General features: G+C 37.4%; 1 protein-coding gene across 1 annotated transcript in view; it reads left to right on the forward strand.

Moving 5' to 3' along the window:
* Positions 1–22,018, forward strand: part of LOC104319693 (mucin-5B) — a 56,218-nt gene that overhangs the window by 4,612 nt on the left and 29,588 nt on the right. Inside the window, exons 3-19 of the mRNA XM_069804036.1 lie at positions 8,865–8,933; positions 9,883–9,936; positions 10,348–10,609; positions 11,028–11,142; positions 11,765–11,855; positions 12,692–12,801; positions 13,012–13,228; positions 14,200–14,325; positions 15,338–15,455; positions 16,270–16,408; positions 17,465–17,575; positions 18,165–18,234; positions 19,051–19,188; positions 19,273–19,437; positions 19,917–20,011; positions 20,811–20,937; positions 21,687–21,942. Of these exons, the coding sequence (XP_069660137.1) occupies positions 8,865–8,933; positions 9,883–9,936; positions 10,348–10,609; positions 11,028–11,142; positions 11,765–11,855; positions 12,692–12,801; positions 13,012–13,228; positions 14,200–14,325; positions 15,338–15,455; positions 16,270–16,408; positions 17,465–17,575; positions 18,165–18,234; positions 19,051–19,188; positions 19,273–19,437; positions 19,917–20,011; positions 20,811–20,937; positions 21,687–21,942 (2,263 nt within the window). The remainder of the gene's footprint in view (positions 1–8,864; positions 8,934–9,882; positions 9,937–10,347; positions 10,610–11,027; positions 11,143–11,764; positions 11,856–12,691; positions 12,802–13,011; positions 13,229–14,199; positions 14,326–15,337; positions 15,456–16,269; positions 16,409–17,464; positions 17,576–18,164; positions 18,235–19,050; positions 19,189–19,272; positions 19,438–19,916; positions 20,012–20,810; positions 20,938–21,686; positions 21,943–22,018) is intronic.

Consider the following 22,018-nt stretch of genomic DNA (forward strand, 5'->3'; position numbering starts at 1 on the left):
GTGAGCAGAGCAAGAGCTCTGCTGTTCCTTGCCTGCCAACTGTTCAAGATACCAGTTACAGGCTCCTTTTCCAGATCCTTTAAAACAGAATCAAGAAAAGGGAAGACAGCACAACTGTGCACTTAAGGTGTCACTCTGTAATTAAGGAACTATGACTAATGTCACTGAAAAATGAGGCAATTTACTTCATTTCTTCTAACCTTCACTACTTCTAGCTCTCACTTGTTTTCCATTTAAATGATCTAATCTCTACAGCCAGAGTTTTCTTCCATACTCCCTAGTACCTTGCATAACCAGTGCTAAAGTTACTGTAGCAAACTAAAAAGCCCTAATAACCATATACAGCAAAAAGCTCATCCGCCATTCACTGTAAGAGTTTAACACTATCTCCACATGCTTTTCACTGTGAGGTGAAAGCCGTGCGCAGCTTTGTTTTCCATGGAGAAACCTCTCTGAGATTTCTCAAGTGGTGTGACACATTGTACTAAAGAGAAAACAGACTGCATCACCTATTCCAAGAACCAGGGAAAGGAGCCTATGGACAAAGTGTGTCCACCAGTTTCTTCCACAGTGGCAGTGCATGTATTTATTAGGGGGAAATTAACAGGACATTGAAAAAAGGGTGGAGAGTGAGCATGAATCCCTGGGTAGGGCTGGAAAGCAAAACCCTGGTGAGTCACCTGTAGACTGATGGAAGGAAAGAACAGTTGAGGCTATCAGAGAAAGGTGAGAAATGCATGAGCAGAGCAAGCCAAGGACAGCAACTAAACCTTTACAGACCTAGGTTGAAAGGGTGTGCTGGATCCTCTGCTTAGATTAATGCTAACTTGGTTTACACTAATTGCAGACTGTCATTACTTTACTATCCACACCACAATAAATATTCTCTTCTCTAACCAATCCAACTATTCATCCATTTTCCCAGTTCACATGGCAGGCAAGGACTTTACAGCTCTGAAGCACAATGCAGCTTTACCCGGGTCCCAGCTACACCTCTGGTTTATCACACTTGTAAGGAGGTAGAAGTTCACAACACCAGTGGAGTTGTAATTTGAACACAGAAGGTTTCATTAATAGCCTTAATACTACCACTTCCTAACTTCTGGATGCTTGCCTTTGCCACCATCATATTATATGATCTACTTTCAGGTTGTAATTATGGTATTTATAATATATATGATATCCACATTTTATCTGGCATTTGAAATTTTGCATTAAATGGGTATAACCAACACCTCAAATTTTGTCCCTATTTCTGTGCAAGAAAATAGGAAGAAAAGAGAATTGGAGAGATACTATACATTGTCAGAATTATGGGTCAAATAACATATATTGGATTTACTGTTTACAAGAGGTACTTTTAGTGACTGATCCACTGGTATAGATTTTTGATACAAGATCAAAATAAGAGTCAGAAGTATACGTGTAAGCTGGATCCTTGGCTGTTGTAATTAATTTCCAATAACCTCCTATAACATGAGCTGGTCTATATCAACTTTACTATATACAATCTATTCTAAATTAATTTATATGTTATTTGACACTGGGACTTCAAGATAACCTTCTGGGTTTCACACAGCATTAAAACTGAGAAAAACAGACAAAAATGCAGGAAAGAAACAGAAATGCTTTCAACGCCTCCCTGGACATTCCCCCCTGCAAACAAAAGTGCTTTGTTTTAGTACCAGGCAATACCAAAACTGTGGTCCCTTAGTGGATTCCTGGTGTACATTAACAATAAAGACAGCTACGTAAGTTTCTGTTATTAAAATACTTGGAAATTGCTTCTGAGGTTTCTCACCCGTCATACAACTGAAGAGGACACCTTGCTCCTCCCTATCTACGTAGGTAGGCTTTTTTCACTGTACCATCTGGGAAACTCAAAAGTCCTCCAACTACTTCTTTTTTAATCTACAAGAACCACTTGGAGCAAGCACCCATGTGGCTAATAACGTGTTTACTTAACCCTTCTGGGTTTTATGATACTCTCGTCTACAGATATGATTCCCCCAGCGATCAGTAAAATCTCATAGCCTGATAACTTTCAAAATTTCATAAGCCACCTAACAGAATGACCTGAATTTCTTCTGTACCTGTTTTGTTATTGCCAATTTCACCCACTCCCTGTGGTAGAGAGGGAGGAAGAGAAGAAGGAGGCTGTGTGGCTGGATAAGCTGAACATCATTTGAATATCACTGCTCCCTGGAGATCAAAAGTTTCAGTTTGAGCAGAAGCAATCATAACAACTCCAGAATATGTAAAGTTTGAGAAATATTTCTGCACAACACCTTCTGAAGAACACCTTCAAATACAACTGGGACAACCTTCACAACAGCTATATAATACTGTGCACTGGTAAATGCTCAGTGAAGCAGCATATTCAAGTTTGACATGCATTGTTCTAGTCACAAAGAGTTATAATGAGTGAAAACTAAAAACTGCCTTAGAAAAAGAAAGAAATGTTTGATATCAGCACTCTGCTTAGCAACAACTCCAGTAAAAGAGACAGGGCAAAAGAAAAAACAGCCTTAACCCCACTGACACACCTAGTCATCCTAGCTACAGACACCCTCCTCACCTTCACCATATGAGTATCAAAAGCACTAATTGCCCCCTCAGAAAACTCCTCCCTTTATCAGTAGTCCCTTGCTCTAGTACACCCAATGGGAAACAAGAAACTCTCTCCAAATGTTTTAAAGTAACAGAAGAGGATCCTGTTGTTCTGTTATTCTCCTCATGCAGAGGTGGATGTAACTGAGAAGGGAGGTAAGCTCTGCTATTTCTGACCATCACATGTAGCCTACTGCTAAAGGTGTACGCACATTAGTAGCTGAAAGCCTAGTCTCTTGGGTGGCTTGCTTAATTGCTTAAGTGAGACTAGTGTATATTTATTTAATATAGCTAACTGGTCACGTAAACAAGATATCATTTGTCTTCTCTATGTACAGATGAATTTATATTCATTATGAGTACTGGCACAGAACAACATTCTATGGGCAGGAAATCAAGTCTTTTCTTTTCTCCTGGTCTGCTGAAGCATGAAGACATAGATCTAGGGTGTGTAAATAGCTTACTACTGATTATGAAGATGTAACTTCATTAAACATCCTGGATATTTTGACAGGGAACATGTTTCATGCTATAGCAGGCCAATATGTTGACTTAAGTACCCCAACCTTGCCATAGCAAGTTACTACTGATTTCAGTCCAAAAATCAAATCCATGTTATAAAGGAACTCTTTTTTGTTTATTTTTATAATAATAGAGTGAGTATCTAATATATTTAGTGCTAAACAAAAGTGGAAATAAGGGCTGAACTGAAATAAATTGGAAAAAAAAATAACACCATTCAGTTCAGTAACACCTGAATGGAATATTGTATTATACTTTCCTATTCTTTTACTGAAATATTTTAAAATTTGTAATTGTGGGTTAGGCTTTTGATAAGAACCCAAGGGAATTAGGCATCCAGCTGTGATCACATTTTACAATTAGGACACCTTCTCAACTTTGTCTCCTTACCCTGCTTCAGCAAAAATGACAAATATCAGTAGAGACTGCTGAACTGAATCTTACCAGGCATGCCAAAGATAATACTGTCCCATTTTACACAAAGAAACTCCTTTCTACATATCTACACATCCTACTAGTATAATTTTTTTTTTTCTCTTTCTCCTGTGGCTCCCCCACCTGAAATATATCTCCCAGGTGCCTCTTGCTAAATCCCCCACTGAGCAGCAGCTCTCATTCCATTTCTTATGATGAAGATTTTTTGATTCATCAGCCACCTTCATTCTCGTAAACTGGCAGGAGGCTGAAGATGAACTGAGGGCAAACATTATGTGTATACCAAGTGCTGGACTGTGCATCATTTTTACCAAACCTAGCAGATTTAAAAGAATGGCTTCACTAACTTTGAACGTTTTTGTCCACATTTTACCATATTAAAGTAAGGTCTATTGACCTTGGAAACAGACAGAAATCTGCCCAGAGCAACTCATCCTAGTCCTCTCCGATGCCAAGCTAAAAAAGGATAAAGTGACATTAAGTCTGTGTTTATTGAAGTATATGTTCATTCCTGCTTTTGAAATGATAATCCAGTAGAACTGCAAAAAGCCAATATTCAGAAAAAAATATGTTAAACATTTACTGGCAAGCCTTATAGGCCTGATTCATTGCCTGTTTCTCTAATTTGTAGTCCTTATAAGTCCATGGATGTGAATGGAATTACACAGGAATGATACTGAAACAATGTGATTGTGATCGCAGGCCATAATCAATGTAACATTTTTTTTCTTCTACAAAGCTGAAGGATGAAATTACTTCTGATACTTGCAACGAGAAGGCAAAATCAGATTATGCAGAGAATTCAGAAGTAGGTTTCAAGGTTTAAGCCCATCTCTAATAAATGTAGGATACAGTTTAGGTGAAGCTGGCTTAATGTTCCTCAGATAGGTGTCTAATGCTTGTCAGTGCCACACAGAAGGGTTTCCATGGCATACACTCAGTGTGACTGTGTGATAGTACAGGACCCTTCAAGGTTATTAGTCCATTCATTTTAGAAGACAGCTGCCCCAAGAAGCACGGCATGACTTCCTAATGCTGGGTCTCCACATAGGAAATACTCCACACCTCCTCAGACTTCAGAAATAAGCAGGATCTTTTTGCCAAGGAGCTGCCTGGCATCAGTTACAGTCTTGAAAAACCTAGAATAGTTACTTGCATGCCACCTGCACAACTGTAAAGCAACACCAAATTAAATTTGTTCCAGGACCTGTTATTGGTGGAGGAGTTGTGTTTGATTTGCAATCATGTTATGTTTCTTTATTAGATTGAACCTTAACAAAATGTACGTACGTATATGCATATACTCCTCCCAAAATGCAAATACCATTGGCCAGCTTCTGAGGAAGGAAGACCATCCTCTGTTTACCTGTTCACTTGCTAAAATCCCCCAAACCTCACCTTACTAGACTCTCTGAATCAATCTGGGACTGAAGCCAAAGTCACCTACTATATAAGACCGACAGAGCACAGGTGAACTACTCCTGACCAACTTCAGACCCAACGTCCTTGTGCCAGGCTCCACTGAAGATGGGGTTTGGCAGAGGGATATGGGTACCAGAATGGGCTTTCCTGTTAGCAGTTTACTGTATCCATCAGATAGGTAAGAAGTTCTCTTTTTTATTGGGAAAAGAAAAAATACTCTGTTTAGATCTAATAATATATTTTAAAAAGCTATACTCATTTTATTGTTTCACTTAACAGATGGTTGCATTGAAACAAGATTTCTTTTTATCTTTTTTTTCCATTTTCATTAAATATTTAATGTCTGTCTATTAACTGGACTGATTTAATTTCCTATTGCCTCAAACTGCTACATATAACTGCATTTGGAAGATAGCCTTGAAGATCAAATCAAAAAGAACCATTATTCATATCTTAAAATGTCAGGTTTTCAGTATCACTTATGCCTTACAAAAGCATTTTATTCCTGTTGCATTTTGTATTAGGACTGATTATGAATGTTATGTTTTTTAAGAAATTTAAAACACTACCTTTTCCAGTTGCTAGATCAGACCACTGGTCAATCTTTTCCAGTATCTTGTCACCTACCAGGAGCTAATACCAGATTCCTCAAGATTTCTTGCAACTTCTCTTGCAAAAGAGACTAGAAGGGAATATTCATGTGGCAATGATTGTCAGTAACTAATTGTGCATTGCTAATACCCTATGCAAAATATTTATATAAATTACTGATGTTAAATGTGAGCAGGACTGGGACATTTATCTGACACATGCAATCCATCATTTTGTATTGGTTTTTTTCTCCTGTCAATTTTTATTAGTATGAGTAGCTCTATTAAGTCAATGGGACCACTCAAATTGAAATTACTTGCATGAGTACAAGCTTGCTAAGTTAGTCCCATTCATGTACAGTAATTACTGCCCTGTCAGCCAACATTTTTAAATCTTCAGATTGCCTATGTAAATTTATCTTTCATATCATTTTCAAAATATTGACAAGTGCAAATATAATCTTAGGCTACTTTATAGTTTGTGAAATAAACACTAAAATACTGGCAAGTTGATTTAAGCACAAAATAAAACAATCACTTAGAGTATAAGCTTACGTTTAGAGTTATGCAATGTCAGTCAAAAGCATCTTTAGCCATTCATTGAACAAGAAAGTTATTTGTACTGTGCAATGCTAATCTGATGAGTAGTGGTTAGACAGTGTCCAGCAAACCCCTCTTTATTTGAATCACACTCTGTGGAAAATATTTTCAGAAGTCCTGAGTGACTAAAGAATATTGGCCCACACACATTCTCTGCGTGACTTTATATTTTGGGTCAAATACTAACTTTTATAAATAGATTGTAATGATAATTGCATATGTGGATTGGCAGCTGGATATAGACTTAGTAAGGTACATCCAGAAATATTCTTAATAATTAGGTCAGTTCCCAAATTATCAAATAGTAAATTATCTTGACTAGTCTTACAATTGACACTTATTTTTATAATCATCAACAACATGGCATTGTGCAATTACTAAATAAACCAATGCAGCTAGAATTTCCTTGGGAATGATGTATTTGCTAGGCAAATAAAAGGCTCTGCTGTTTCCTTGAGAAAAATTAACAGACCAAAATACATGTTTATACTCTTTTGCTCTGCTACAAATTTCTCATGCTAGAATAAACATTCTATGATTCTATGCCTGCTGAGATTCCTATAGATGTGTTGGGCGAGACCAAATTCTGGCCTATTATTAAGACTTACAGAGGCATTTTTCTCACCTGATCAGTATCAATTATAATGATATGAATGCATTTCCCTAATTACATTATCTGTGATACTGAAAGACTAACAGGAAATGGAAAATGGTTAAAAGCTGCCCTGTTACTTCTTTGTGCATCACTAGTGGTCACGCATAAAGTTAAATGAGAAAAGAATTAAAATCTTAGATCTGAAAGAAACTGCAGACACTGCAGCAACTTCTAGATATTGTGAGGCTCCCCAGAACCCTCTCCTCCAAAGCCATCAGTCTCTTGGGGACCTCTTTGGGAGTGGGGGCTTGAATCTCTTCAGGCAGGCATCCTTCAGCTCTGGGATCAAGTACTCAATCTGCTTACATGGTAGGCCCAGCCAGAAATTACATTAGAAAAATAATTTTAAAAAAAAGATGCTCCTGATCCTGTTATTTTTAAGGCAAAGGTAGTTGTCCAGCTTTCATGGAGGTATCTGGGCTGAGGTTCTTAAGTGGAGGAAATGCTCAGCAAGGAATGTAAGCACCAAAGGGGACTGGGGTTTATGGCTGACTTCAGCATTTCCCTGTTTTCCACCAACATGGCTCCTTGTTCAGTGAGATGGGTGTTATGCATCCTGTTCTGAGTCAGTGAACTCTTCCCACCTATTGCATAAGGAAAAAGGGGGCTTAATTTAGGACTAAATTACACAGGCAGTTCCTCTCTGACTGAGAAATTCTCTAGACACCTAGAGTGCTCATTCACATACTCCTCATCAGGATTAAGGTATTAATCATTCCATCACCTAAATCCTTTGAGGATTTAGACTTGGCAGGTTATAACTACATGTTAGTCAACATGTTCTAAGTGAGGTTATCACATGCTGACAGGATTCAGTCTTTCACAAAATAAAGTTGTAGCCACTTTTCTTTTACAGGAAATGTCTGCCATATTTATTTATAAAAGACAAGAGCTTAGAGCACCAACCTAGGAGCTCAGGGTCAGTCTTTTTCTAGGCATGAAATTGTTCAGGTCAATATTTGTCATTTCTCAAGTCTTTGCCAATACATCCTCTGGTATGGTATTACTGCACCATGCATGGAAAGGAATTTAAAACTTACAGAGTCATGATAGAAGGAGAACTCATCTGGAAAATGGTTCATGTAGTTGATCCATTTAACTGGAGGTACAAAAATAAGCCTTGAAGCAAGGTACAAGAATAGGACAGTTTTGATGTAGCTGGGTGCCCTAATCATGTGGTCACATGATCATGGCCTAGTTTTTCCTCCTTTGTCACTGTCCCACTGGTTTTGGCACCATGTCTCAGCTTCAGGTGGGGTAGCAAGAACCCTTGGTCAAATAGACTTTGAGTATGATGTTTAAGGTTTTCTGCAGAGAAGATGTGAGTTTGAACCATCTCAGAGTGAGAAGAGGGGTAGAACAGGAAACCTGGTTTCTCTTGGTTTCTTCTCCTGGGTTACTGCTCAGGCTATGGGCCCTTGTATTATCATGCAGAGGTACCTTCTTGCATCCAGCTGTAAAACAAATCTAGATCCTTGACTGAGGCTTTAGATTTGCTCTGGAAGAAAAGTCCCTATGCTTAGGTACTAAAGAAAATGGCATACAAATATCTGCAACCAGTATTGGATCACACCCTTGTTTCTTTTAACCAGTTCTGGTCCTTTTCTTATTATTGCCTAGCTACTACACAGCAATTTTAATAAATTACTCCCTTACACTTTGTGAATTCTTCCTGTGATTGTTTCACCTATTAGTGAGATTTAGTGCAGCAGTGAAATAAGGGCTGTGATCCAGTCATTAGAACCCCCTGTAGTGAGCTTTAAGGGAAACAAAGAAAGCAGATATACCCGAAATGTTATTTGGATTTCAAACTCTGTGTATTTGTAATAGAAAGTCTCTTTCTATAATTACATTTTACATCGGGGGGGGGGAGGGGGGCTGTTTCATTTTTTCTGATGTGATAAAGGACTCTCTGCTTTGTCTTACAGAGATGTATCTGGGTCCTTTGATCCTATCTAAATGCTTTGCTTTAAAAGTTCAGATGCAGGACATTGTACTTGCTTAATACACTTTTTACAATTTCTTCACAGGAGCCCAGATTGAAATCCAACAGGAACCAGGAAGCAAATACACTGAGGTTGTTCAGCAGAAACAAAACAGTACGTTCATTTATACTGTGTATTTGTATTTATTTGCTACATCTCTACTAAATAATAAAAATGCCTAAAAAACCTCCCTAGCATATTGCTGGTAGTGTCAAATAAAGATAAATGTGTATTAACAAGCGTCTCTATAAGAATAGTAATATATTTATTAGATGCCAATTACTGAACAAAGTATGGTTATATTTGTATAATAATAGGTGACTAAGAAAGCAGGTATGTGTTTGTAGAGGCTATATGCATATATGCATGAATATATATATATAAAAAATCAAAGTAGAATATATGTGCAGGATGTTTGGTTCCTTATAAACAAGGAAATAAGACCACTTTGGCAAGCTATAAAGTCAGGGGCTGATGCTGGGAAATCAAGATGTCAACCCAACTTCATTGATTTTTACGACATAATGATTTGTGATCATCCTGTACAATGGATTTGTGGTCATTTGTAAACGGTTTTCAGCCCCTTAGCAGAAAAATATTAAACAGAGAGCAAAGGGGATAATTAAAGTTTTTATTCCCTCTTTAGAAAGAGGAGGTGTAATGAGAAGGCAACTACGCTTTTGTACCAGTAACAGGCTAATTTAGTACAGCTTAATACTTTCTATTGTTCAGTGTGTCTGAAGCACTCCAATGTGCAGACCTGTGAATTTCTGCCTATTCTAACACAATACAGAGTTTCATAAAAGGGTCAAAATTAAAAGGTAGAAAATGCAGATCATCACAGTTGAAAGCAATTTCTTATGATTTAACTATCCTCTTTTGAATCTGAGTACGCACTTTTAACCTGATCCATGGCCTGTATAAAACAAAACGGGCTTAACATTATTTCATTGGATCTGGCATATTAACTTTCTAGTCATTTCTAGGTCAATTTTACATGCAATTTTTGGTATTATACTAGTTTTTGTTTTCTTTCTTACTTTTTTTCTATCTTTTGCTACAGTTTCATCTAAGGTGAACATCATCCAGCCAATGCTGACAAATCCAGTAATAACATGTAAGTAAAGGAAATTAAATATGTTCAATAAGTTTTCAGTTTTAGGGGATGTAGACAGAGGAATCTAATACAAATAGGGAAAGGCATTGGTAAGGGAAGTCATGGATTACTAAGAGGAGAAAGAGGGTGATTAAGAAACATAATATCAAACTGTTATTTCAGCTGAAAAGCGAACAACTAATAAGCTCTAGCTGAATATAACTATAACCATTTATAGGGGTATATAAGATGAATAACAGATATAAGATGAGTGAAGAATGAATGCACAGTTTTATAATGGATAGATTGACAGAAAATAACAAATGGAGGTGGGCAGGCAAAAACTATTCAATGACAAAATGAAGCTTTGGACAAGTTGATTTTCACCATGTTAAGGTTGGGGATTTTTTTAAAGCTACTTTTAATTCACAGCTTCCAATCCTGCTCACAATGGCCGTGTGTGCAGCACATGGGGCAACTTCCACTTCAAGACCTTTGACGGATACATATTCTCCTTCCCTGGGCTCTGTAATTATGTCTTTGCATCCCATTGCAATGCTCCCTATGAGGATTTCAACATCCAGATTAGGCGCACAGTGGTGGAAAATGCTCCAACAATTAACCGTATCACCATGAAACTTGAAGGTGTTGCTGCTGAACTAACAAAGGATACTGTCATGATCAACAGCAACAGGTAAGTTTATTCGTAGCACTTGTTTGGTAACCACAGACTTTTTTTTTCAAAAAAGTACTTTTTGCCAAGTACTTTGGTGTATTTGGGGGAAAAAAATTATGTGTTCTTCAATAAATCTGACAACTTTACTAGCATAAATAATGAATAGGTTGCTATTAATTCCTTTTGCAGTAGATTTATCATTCCCTTAAAGATTACCTCAAAAATAAAATTTGGATGAAAAATCCTGAGAGGTTGGATCCAAATTCAGATCCAGATTTGATGAAGTTGGACCATTTTATTTTTTAATCGCTTTTCTTTCCACACAACTGCATTATCTTAGAATCCCTACAGATGCTGGATACCACGAGCCACTTTTTTTCTCTTTATCAAACATCTGAATTAGAAAATACCTAGCATTCTTTCTGCCTTTTCCCAGAGTTCAACTGCCATACAGCCAATCTGGAATTATGATAGAGAAAAGCAGCATTTATGTGAAAGTTGCCAGCAAAATGGGTATTGTGTTAATGTGGAATGAAGATGACAGTATCCTGGTAAGAACTGCTTCGGGACCTGTCTACACCTTCAGAGACCAGAGCTAATCTTTGATTAGGCCAGTCCCTATCTGTTTAGGGGCTTACTATTGCCTTCTAATCTCATACTGTTGAGCAATTCTTTCTTAATAAAGATAGGTTTGCATCCAGGTAGTCCTAAAGAAAATTACATGGATTTACATCTAGTGGATAGCAGGCGTCCGCTTAAAATAGGGTTAAAAAAAATCCCTTTCATTATATCATTAACATATTGACATTGTTACAGGGCCTACTTACCCCTTCAAATATAATTTTCTAGCAGAATTTCAGTCTCTTAGGTCTTCATTTTTGCTGCAGGTTTGATTTTCTTTCTGAAGAATGAATAGAGAGAAAGAGGCTGAGAGCAATATAGATATTACAGTGAAAACTTAATTCTGCATCAATAGCTTGGACTCTGCATTGTAAATCAAATCCAAGCCAACTCTTCATTCTATCACCCAGGTTTGAATTAGATTGCTAAATAAAATTACACAGATCTGAGGAAAAATACTTAGAGGTAGCAGGTGCAGGTGCTTTCGGTGGTCTTGAATATATTTTAGAATGTTTATACTAACTTCTATCAACTTACTGTCCATCATTTTAGCTAGAATTGAATGAGAAATATGCCAATCAGACCTGTGGACTCTGTGGGGACTTCAATGGCTTTCCAATTTACAATGAGTTCTATTCAAACAGTAAGTTTTTTAAATAATAAAAATTGGCTTCTGGAGTCTCCAATATGCTTTTTTGGTATTCTTTTAACTCTAACATCATCAACATTCCTCTCTCCTATCCTGTTAAATGATTTACCCAGAGGATATGATTCAATCTCTATTGAAAAATATGTAGTACAGAGATCTGATAATATGATTCAATACTTTAAGTATAAATATAGTACTGCTGCTAACAACTGATTGCATATTTCTTGTATGCCATGGTTTTATTTACCTGATCAGCTAACCCCATTAAAATGAGCCAGATTTTCATTAATAACATAAATAAATATAGAAATATATTCAATAAAACAAGAAGTAATTGTATTGTCTAGTCAGTACATTTATTGTTTCAGTTCAGTCTTAAAATTGGTATAACCACATAAGCCTGCTGAATTGCGTAATCTTTGTAAGATCTTATCTTCATCATTCTACTCCCAGCTTGAGCTTTCTCCTAAACCTTGTCTCACAGCGGTCTCCAATGTCCAAATCCCTGTTTAGATTCTCTTCTCTCTTCCCTGCATGAGGTCAATATAATCTGAAAACAGTTTGTTATTTTTCTGGTCAAAATCTTAGTTTGCATCTAGATGTAATAGGCTGAGAATTGTTTTCTAATGTTTGCTTTTTCCAGGGTGCTGTACAAGGTAAATTGAGACAGTGGTGTAGTGCTTCCTTTGGAAGGGCTGATGGTCAATTTTAAAGACTTAAGGGAGCTAGCTGCCTTGGCCAGTCTTGAGCACAATTCGAGAGGATAAAAAGATAACAGGCAGTTGCATTGAACAAAAAAATCCAACCCTTATTATTAAACTTTTGTACAGATATTAAGATGACACCCTTGCAGTTTGGGAATATGCAGAAAATGGATGGGCCAACAGAACACTGTGAAGACTCCACTTCTACCCTGCCAGATAATTGCACTGATAATTCTGTAAGGATCTTTTGACTATTCTTTTATTTTTCTTTCAAATTTATCTGTAACCTTCTACAGCTTCAGATGTGTCAACAGGAAAAGCCCTCGGGTGACAGCAACTCAGAGAGGGATATAAGTTTCTATTAAAGAATAACTATACAAAGTAACAACACCAAAAAATTGTTCCTTTCTATTTTCTGGAGGTTGTTTAATTTTTTTTCTCCCAAGGATGACATATGCCAGAAAACATTGACCAGCTCTGCATTTGCAGAGTGTAATGACCTAGTTGATGTTAGAGAGTACATTATGGCTTGCCAAGATGACTTGTGCCACTCTGAAGAGTCTAAAAATGCCTCATGTATCTGTGACACCTTTGCTGAATACTCTCGGCAGTGTGCTCATGCTGGTGGGCATCCTCTGAACTGGAGAACCTCAAAACTGTGCCGTAAGTATCACTGGAGATATACCCTTACTTCATGCTCAGTAACTAACAAACAACAAGCTCTCAGATGATGTTGAGGATATGTAAGAAGTTACAGGCCATTCAAGATTGTCTTCCCCAGAGGGTTCTGATGTACAAGTTCCAGCATGAAGACTTCAGCAAAAGAGCTAAGGGTTTTAATGCAAACTGAATTAAACACTCTCAAACACTTACATGGATACTCTAATGGAAAGTCAAAGTCTTATTTAATTAACTGGGACAGTAAAGGAAGCAAAGGAGAAAGAAGGAGAAAGAATGAGGCTTACTTGCTTGCTTGCGTTCCTGTTTCTTTCCTTTTCTCATGGTGGCTACAGCATTTTTTATTCTCAATTATTAACTGATTGGGTCTTCATAGGTGTTTGGCTCGTTAAGCACTTATTTATCTCCTCTTGCTTGGTAGTGAGGAGTCTGCACCACTGTAATCTTCACAGAGATTTGCACTGAACTAAACATGTACTAGATTATGGGGTGTAGCTGTTGATACTGTCACCAGCATTTGGTCCAAAACTGTCACCAGCATTTGCTCCAAAACCAAAACCCAAGAGATACTATTTGCCCTTCCAATGGTATTTGAAAAATGCAAATATACCAAAGCTTTAGGAGCTTACGACTTACATTTCACTAGCAATACAGGTATTCATGAGAAGGGTGCCTTCAGTAGAAACACAGGCCTTGTTGATTCTGTGGGGTCATTACCTTGCTGTCCCCAGAAATCCAGTCATTGAGCCAGTTCAGCACCAGACAGTCATAGAAAGTACATCTCAACTGTAAAATATGGATCTAGGTGACTAAATTTGCAAATGTTGAGAGCTGGTGATTGATCGGCAGTTTAGTGTGGTTTTACATCTAGCTGAAAAAACTAAATGAATGTAAATATTTTCATATACAGTGGCTAGAAATACTGAAAAAAATTCTATCCTCCTTTAAAATTTCAGCCAAGAAGTGTCCTTCCAAGATGCAGTACCAGGAGTGCAGCTCCCCCTGTGCTGACACATGCACCAACCCTGAACGATCTCAGTTTTGTGAAGAACACTGCATGGATGGTTGTTTCTGCCCCCCAGGCAAGTTCTTATGTACTCATGTGTCTGATCTCAAAGAACAACAGCAGCTTACCTGCAGGATTTGGGCAGGTTCCATGGGGTTGAAGCCTTTTATATTTGCGTTTTTCACAGCTGCAAGTGACAGGCATTTGTCATGTCTCAGCTGAGAAAAGATATCTGAATTAATTGCCAATACATGTGCAATATTAAGAAAGCAGGAAAGCAGAACAGCAAACAGATGAAGACCAGTCTCTCAACAAGCCACCTGTGCTACAATAAGTCCCTCTTTCAAAGCAGGTGGAATTTAATAATACAAAGGTTGAATCCTTCACTATGCAAATTGGCATAGTCCTACTGTCCTCAGCATAGGTACGTTGTCGTGGTTTAACCCCAGCCAGCAACTAAGCACCACGCAGCCGCTCACTCACTCCCCCCCCATCCAGTGGGATGGGGGAGAAAATCAGGAAAAGAAGTAAAACTCCTGGGTTGAGATAAGAACAGTTTAATAGAACAGAAAAGAAGAAACTAATAATGATAATGATAACACTAATAAAATGCCAACAGTAGTAATAAAAGGATTGGAATGTACAAATGATGCGCAGGGCAATTGCTCACCACCCGCTGACCGACACCCAGCCAGTCCCCGAGCGGCGAATCCCTGCCCCCCACTTCCCAGTTCCTAAACTAGATGGGACGTCACATGGTATGGAATACACTGTTGGCCAGTTTGGGTCAGGTGCCCTGGCTGGGCATGAGAAGCTGAAAAATCCTTGACTCTAGTCTAAACACTACTGAGCAACAACTGAAAACATCAGTGTTATCAACATTCTTCACATACTGAACTCAAAACATAGCACTGTACCAGCTACTGGGAAGACAGTTAACTACATCCCAGCTGAAACCAGGACATACGTCCATTCATGACAGCTGCAGATCTGTCTCTAAGGCGATACTTAGGATTTGTAAAAAACGAAAGTAGTGTATAGGAAATGCCTCTTTAACTGATCAAGGTTTTGTCTTTTTTTTAATCTAGGGACTGTATTTGATGACATCAGCAATTCTGGCTGCATTCCCCCTCAGCAGTGCTCCTGTGTTTACAATGGCAAGACCTACGCTACAGGAACTTCTTTTTCAGAGCAGTGCCATTCCTGGTAATCTTTGTTACTTTTCTAACTTACTATTTCCTCTCTGTATTTAATGAGTTTAATGGTTTATTATATGCAATTGCGTCATTGGTAATTGATATGTGCATTTAACTGACCGCTACAGTTCCAAAATAGCTCTAAAGAACATTCACTGTTTTATTTAGCAACAGCCTTAACTAGTTTTGCACTCTGACTCAAGGAGATCAAAGCAAGGATTTACAATGTTTAGATTTCTCACCAGTCAATTAAAATACTTCCTCTTTGCTTATTTTGTTCAAACATTTGGACTACTCCAAGAGGAACGAAGTTGCAGTCATTTATGTATTTGCAAACATTTATTTTCTCTGGAGAAAGCAAAGGATGACACAATACAACCTCGATTTCGCAATTATTAATCCTGTACCTGTGCACTACCACATTACCTTAGAAAACAGATATGTCTGCATCAGGAGTAGATGTGGGGTTACATTTCTGTTAGTTTCTGATACATTTGTATAACAAAACAGAAGAGAATTTAATTTGTCATTGTGCTCTATGTTAGCTGCAAAACCCATCCAATACCTGTTGCTAGAGTTCACCTGTCCAAAGAAGGAAAACAATTAAATAAACAAGGTGAATGTATACCACAGTTGTTCCTTTTAACGCGTTGCATCACACATTCACAACCTTTTGGAAAGTCTTAAACCTAGATTTACTGTGTGTCAAACTACAGCTTGAAGGGCAAAACAGTAGCAAAATATCTGAACCTGACATCACTGTAATTCCTTTTACTCTGGACCACTGCTAGAGATTTCAGCTAACTTTATTCTCTCTCTTCCAGTACCTGTAATGGAGGCCAATGGAGTTGCCAAGACATGTCATGCCCAGGAACATGTTCACTAGAGGGAGGTTCACACATTTCCACATATGATAAAAAACATTACAGTCACCATGGACACTGCACTTACGTCCTTTCTAAGGTGGGAATCAGATATTACTAGGTCATGAAGCCTTTCTGTTATAGAAAGAAAGCGTGATCTCAATCAACACTTTTGAAACTTACCTGTTTTGACATACAGATATTAAATTGTCTCTCACTTAGCCAGATTTTTACTAGAACACATGCTGCGATTCAAATGACAATCATTGGTTAACTATTAGGATGTCATGTAACAGTATGTGGTGGTTACTGGGGAATTTCCAGTTCTATGATGTAGTAATTGCTGAAGAGCATTGCCTTTTTTAAGAACTTGTTTAGTCTACAATCTTCAGTGTGATTAATCCAGCTTTCTTACTGAGTTGCATAATTTTTGCCATATTACTGTATTATATGGTATTGAGCCAAATGGTACAAGTCTGAAAAATTACACTAACAGTTCTGAAAAAAAAAAAATTAAATTTATAAGACTAATATTTTTATTTCATTTCTGGGAAGTTCAAATACAGAAAATCAGTTCAAGTCAACTGATACATTTCATTTAGGTTGTGAACATTTTAAACAGATTTTAAAATAGGTCAAAAGAAGTAGAAAAAGTAAAAGTTAAATATAATAAAAAGATTTAATTACAGCAATGTGCAGGTGAAATGTTTTGATCTTTTAGGGGCTTTTCCTGTTTGTTCTTTGCTTTCCTTTTTCCCCATCTGCACAATTCAGTAAAAAAAAAAAAAAGAAAAAAAAGCTGTATGTTACTGTTCTCCTGAAAAATGTTTTATCTGAAATTTTTGTCTAGCATTGATACCAGCTACAGAAAGATGAGAGATACAGTAGAATTGAATCAAACATTAGAAGTGGGCATGAATAAAAACTCCAAATATGGATATCATCAATAAAATGCAAAACCAGATTATAATTCTCTCATTGTTCCTAATCATTACAAAAGGCAAAACTGAATCTTAGGCCAAAGAAGGGCTGGGATTTGGGAAAGTCTGGATCTTCTTCAGAAACAGAAATAATTTTTCAGAGTTGAGAGAAAAATTTACAGGGAAAGCTTATGTAATTAGCCTTTCATGAAATAACTGTTGGCATTTTTTTTCAGCATTGCAAAGATGAAACATTCACCATCCTGGTAGAACTAAGCAAATGTGGCCTAACAGACACCGAGACATGCTTAAGGACAGTGACTCTCAACATGAATAAAGGACAAACTGTAAGAATGCAAAATAAGCATGAGAAACGACTATTGAAAATATGGGGAGCAAAGAAGCTAGGCCTTAATCAGTCAGGGAACTGCATTTCTCTCTCAAATGGTCAGCATATGTGATAAGTACATGTTATTTTTATTCAAGTGAAAAGAAATTGATTTTGTTAAGAAAATCAGATCAGCCATAAATTTGGCTTTGTGGAAGTTCGTTAAGAAAAACATTGTACTCACAAAGCAGAAAAAAGCTATTTTCTCTACCAGCTAGAAGGAAAAAATATGAACTTTCAGGTTAGAAACTACAAGTACAACAGTAAGGGATGTAATTCATCACAAAGATGTGTTCAAAGAAGCCAAGATGATGTAATTCCCTAAGAAGCTGAGAAAGTGTCTTTAAAAATAATACTTTTATGGCAGGGAAAATTAGTAAAGTGTACAAAGTGGAAAGAGGGAAGAGGTGAAATCACAAAAACCTACCCTTTTCATTTAATATCTGTTAATCTTTATTAAAGTAATATCACTGGAGTCATCACCATTATTACTCTTTGGACTATAGTTATCCTTCACACAGTTGCCTCTTGTTCCTCTTTCTTATCAGCTCATCGAGGTCAAACCTGATGGTGGTGTGTTTATGAACTCGATCTCCACCCAGCTGCCCATTTCAGCAGGTAATTTTTTCTCCAACAGTCCGTGAGCAATTATCTCAGAACTTCAACTCCACACCTGCTTATTTTCTTAAACTATGGAAGATAAAAGGAGTTGTTCAGAACCTGCATGTTCACACCTCAGTTCTCTTCACAGTATTTCCTGAGTCACACAAGTGCTTCTGAAGTAGAAGTGGGAAGTTTAGTATCATAAAGAAATAGGAGACAGTACAAGCATAGGCAAGAGTTCAAACAGAAGCAAAGAGCATTTAGACTGCCCTGATTTGATCACTGTAAGGATTACTTCCTTCTCACTGCACAAAATTGAACACAGAAGACATCTATTTACCTCTTCTACCTCCTCTTTTTTTTTTAACTTACCACTCCTGTGCTCACACTTCCTCAGACAGAAATTTGATTTTTGCTCTCTGTCTCAATAACTAATGATTCTATGCAATATCTCTGACCTCCAGATCTGCTTATTTTCCCTTTCCAGCGAAGTGAGGGCTCCAATGTATGCTGAACAAGCTGAGAAACAAAACCAGAAGTATTCTTTTTAAATGCTCAGTGCCATACAGTTTTCTTATTCTCTTGGAAGGAGTAATCTCGAACTGCTTAATGTTGAGACAGCAAATACAGTTAACAACTTGGTAGCTACAAGCAAATTCTGAACTGTAAATTTAGATTTAGATTTCTCATTCATTTTCATAAAGATTGCCTTTATTTGACCTCAGAATTTGCAACACTTGCGATAGGAATTCAAGAATAATGGTATAATGATGCACTGTTTCCAGCATTTGAACTCATTCAGAAAGTGATCGTTCTGTTTTTCATCTGTAGCTAATGTCACTGTGTTCAGACCTTCATCATTCTTCATCATCATGCAGACAAGCTTTGGCGTCCACCTTGAAATCCAAATCATACCCATCATGCAAGTATTTGTGCGACTGGATCCTATTTTCAAAGACCAGACCTGTGGTAAGTGAATGAAATATAAGAACATCTTGCTTAATGTCTTCTGTCTAGTATGAGCAGTATAAACTTTTCACTGCTTTTCAACAGGTCTCTGTGGAAATTTCAATAATATCCAAACTGATGACTTCAGGGTCATGAGTGGAATAATTGAAGGAACAGCAACAGCATTTGCTAATACGTGGAAAACTCAGGCTTCATGTCCTAATATCCAGCACAGTTTTGAGAACCCTTGTGCACTCAGCATTGATAATGGTGTGTACTTAGAATTTTTTCTAGGGGTTTTTTTGCCTATCTCTGAGGAAAACACATCTGTTGGAAAGCAAAGTTAAGAGAATGAAGACTTACATACTTGGTAAAAACATACATTTGAAATCAGAAACAAATAGTCAAAACGAAAGCACTAGGGATAAGTAACAAAATAAGGAAGAGTCATAGAAACATAACTGAATGAAACTGTATGGTCATTGAAAACAGAGATGATGTCTAAGCTGACAACTTGGTATTGGAGGAGTGGATTGCAGGAGTATCTTTGGAAATCTTTCATTCGTCCCCTTCAGCAAGTCCTCTTCTTTGGTTTTAGGAACCTCAGCCCAAAAGCTGAGTGAAAAAAAGACAGGAGAAGGAGAGATTTGATATAATTTCAGAACTGGCTTCATGGACCAGGGCAGTGTGGTTTTGTAACTAATGAAAAACAGAGTAATGTGCATTTGTATTGTTTGTTCTCTTCACAGAAAAATATGCTCAGCATTGGTGTGGACTACTAACTGACAGCAAGGGACCTTTTGCTGATTGTCACTATGCAGTGAATCCCTCTGTTTACCACACGGTACTTTGTTAGACTTTTTTTCCCTTTAGAAACAACAGAACAGGATCACTGCAACTAGCTACCAGAAAAGGACTGTTCCAGACATGTCTCATCTTAGGCAATGTCTGTACTTTCATTTCTGTGCAGCAACACTTCCTTCTTTCAACATGTGTTTCTGTCTGTGTTGTAATATTACCTTCTTTCAATTGTCAGTCTTGGCTTCAGGATCCTGACTTGCTTGCAAATGAAAAGGCAGCTATTTATTCCTGGATGGATATACACATATAGTAGGAATGTATGTAGGCATGTCAAATGCTTGTTTGAATATCAGTGAATTTTTGTCTCATCAGCCTTGTATCTCATTAATAACTACTTGGCACAGAAATCCCATTAGCTAATTATCATCATTCTGCTATCAATGTGTTGCCAATCTTTCTTCTCACTATGAATCATCCAGGTATGGACACTGGTGAAATGACATGTCTAGACTGCATACTGTGAATAGAGCTTTGTATGCTATTGTGTAGCATATTCATAAATATGGTTCAGAGGAACATGAAGCTGTTAAATATATAACAGACTTTAAGACCACTATTTCCCAATAATAATTGCAGATATCCACTGAATTTCCATTACTTTCATTCTCCCCTGTCAGGAAACTTAGGCAAAGACTGGAAAGTGATAAAGCTATGTCAGTGTTTTCTATGAGTAAGCATATCTGAAGAAGGATTAGCGCATAAGACCAGAAAAACAACATTCTTTTTTTTTAAGATTGACCATGTTACCAGTGCTGAGATTTTATTTTTCTCTGTATTCTTAGAACTGCATGTTTGACACATGTAATTGTGAAAATAGTGAGGATTGTCTGTGTGCAGCCCTGTCTTCCTATGTGAGAGCTTGTGCTGCAAAAGGACTCCAGCTGCATGGATGGAGGACTGATGTCTGCTGTAAGTACTCTTAACTATCCCTTTTCCTAAGAACACACATCAACAAAAACTGCTGATCAGAGATTATTTTATACTGATTTCCAGGCAAATATAGTAAGTGTTGAGGAAGGGATTTTGCTAAGTGCACTCCTGGAAGTAATTCTCCGCTGTTCCCTTAGAATCAATTCTTTGCTAGCAAGAGTGAATACAAAGAGATGGGAGACATAGGTTGCTTAGGAAAGAGACTACGGTTATGGAAGTGCCTCCACCTGTTTCTGTGCAGCTTTGAATTTCACTGCAGTTTTATATATCACAAGTTATTGTGGAGCAAATGTGAGGTATTAGAATAACAGTTCTAGTAATACTAACCGGAACACTTGCAAAGGAAAGATCTCTGAAGCTGCACGCTACATTCCACTGATGCACTAGGTCTGTTTTCAGCATACCAGGAGACATTCAGGGAGACATCTCTCATACTTCAAAAGTTTTAGAAGTCTTGGCAATGAATGGCAGCACCAAATGGAGGTTTCTTTCTGAAATTTCATTTGAAAAAATATTTTCTTCTTTGCATACATCGTTTAGTCCACATTTACATCAGCTTTTCAGGTCTAACTCTGTAATTATTCAGAAATAGATTTACATGAAAGATGCAACATAGACAGAGGTAGTACAGTATTGTTTACATGTTACTTCTACTACTTATGATTTCTTTTTCGCACCAGAAATTACCACCTGGAAATAGCAAACCTATTCTATTTTCTTCTCTCAAGCAAAATACAGCACCTCATGTCCCAAATCGCTAAACTACAGCTATACCATTGCTTCCTGTCAACCCACTTGTCGGTCTCTGAGTGAGCCCGATGTTACATGCAACATTAAGTTTCTCCCAGTTGATGGCTGCACCTGCGTAGATGGAACCTACATGGATGAGAATGGCAAATGTGTGCCTGCTAATGAATGCCCTTGCTACTACAGAAGATCTCCCATACCACTTGGAGAAGTTGTCCATGAAAATGGGTTGGTATGGTAAGTGAATCTTTTGCAAAACACTCAAGCAATAGTATATGTATTTTTTTATTAAAATCTGCTGCATTTAAACTTG

Source organism: Haliaeetus albicilla, chromosome 16 (assembly GCF_947461875.1).
Source record: "Haliaeetus albicilla chromosome 16, bHalAlb1.1, whole genome shotgun sequence".
In the NCBI taxonomy this organism is placed as follows: domain Eukaryota; kingdom Metazoa; phylum Chordata; class Aves; order Accipitriformes; family Accipitridae; genus Haliaeetus; species Haliaeetus albicilla.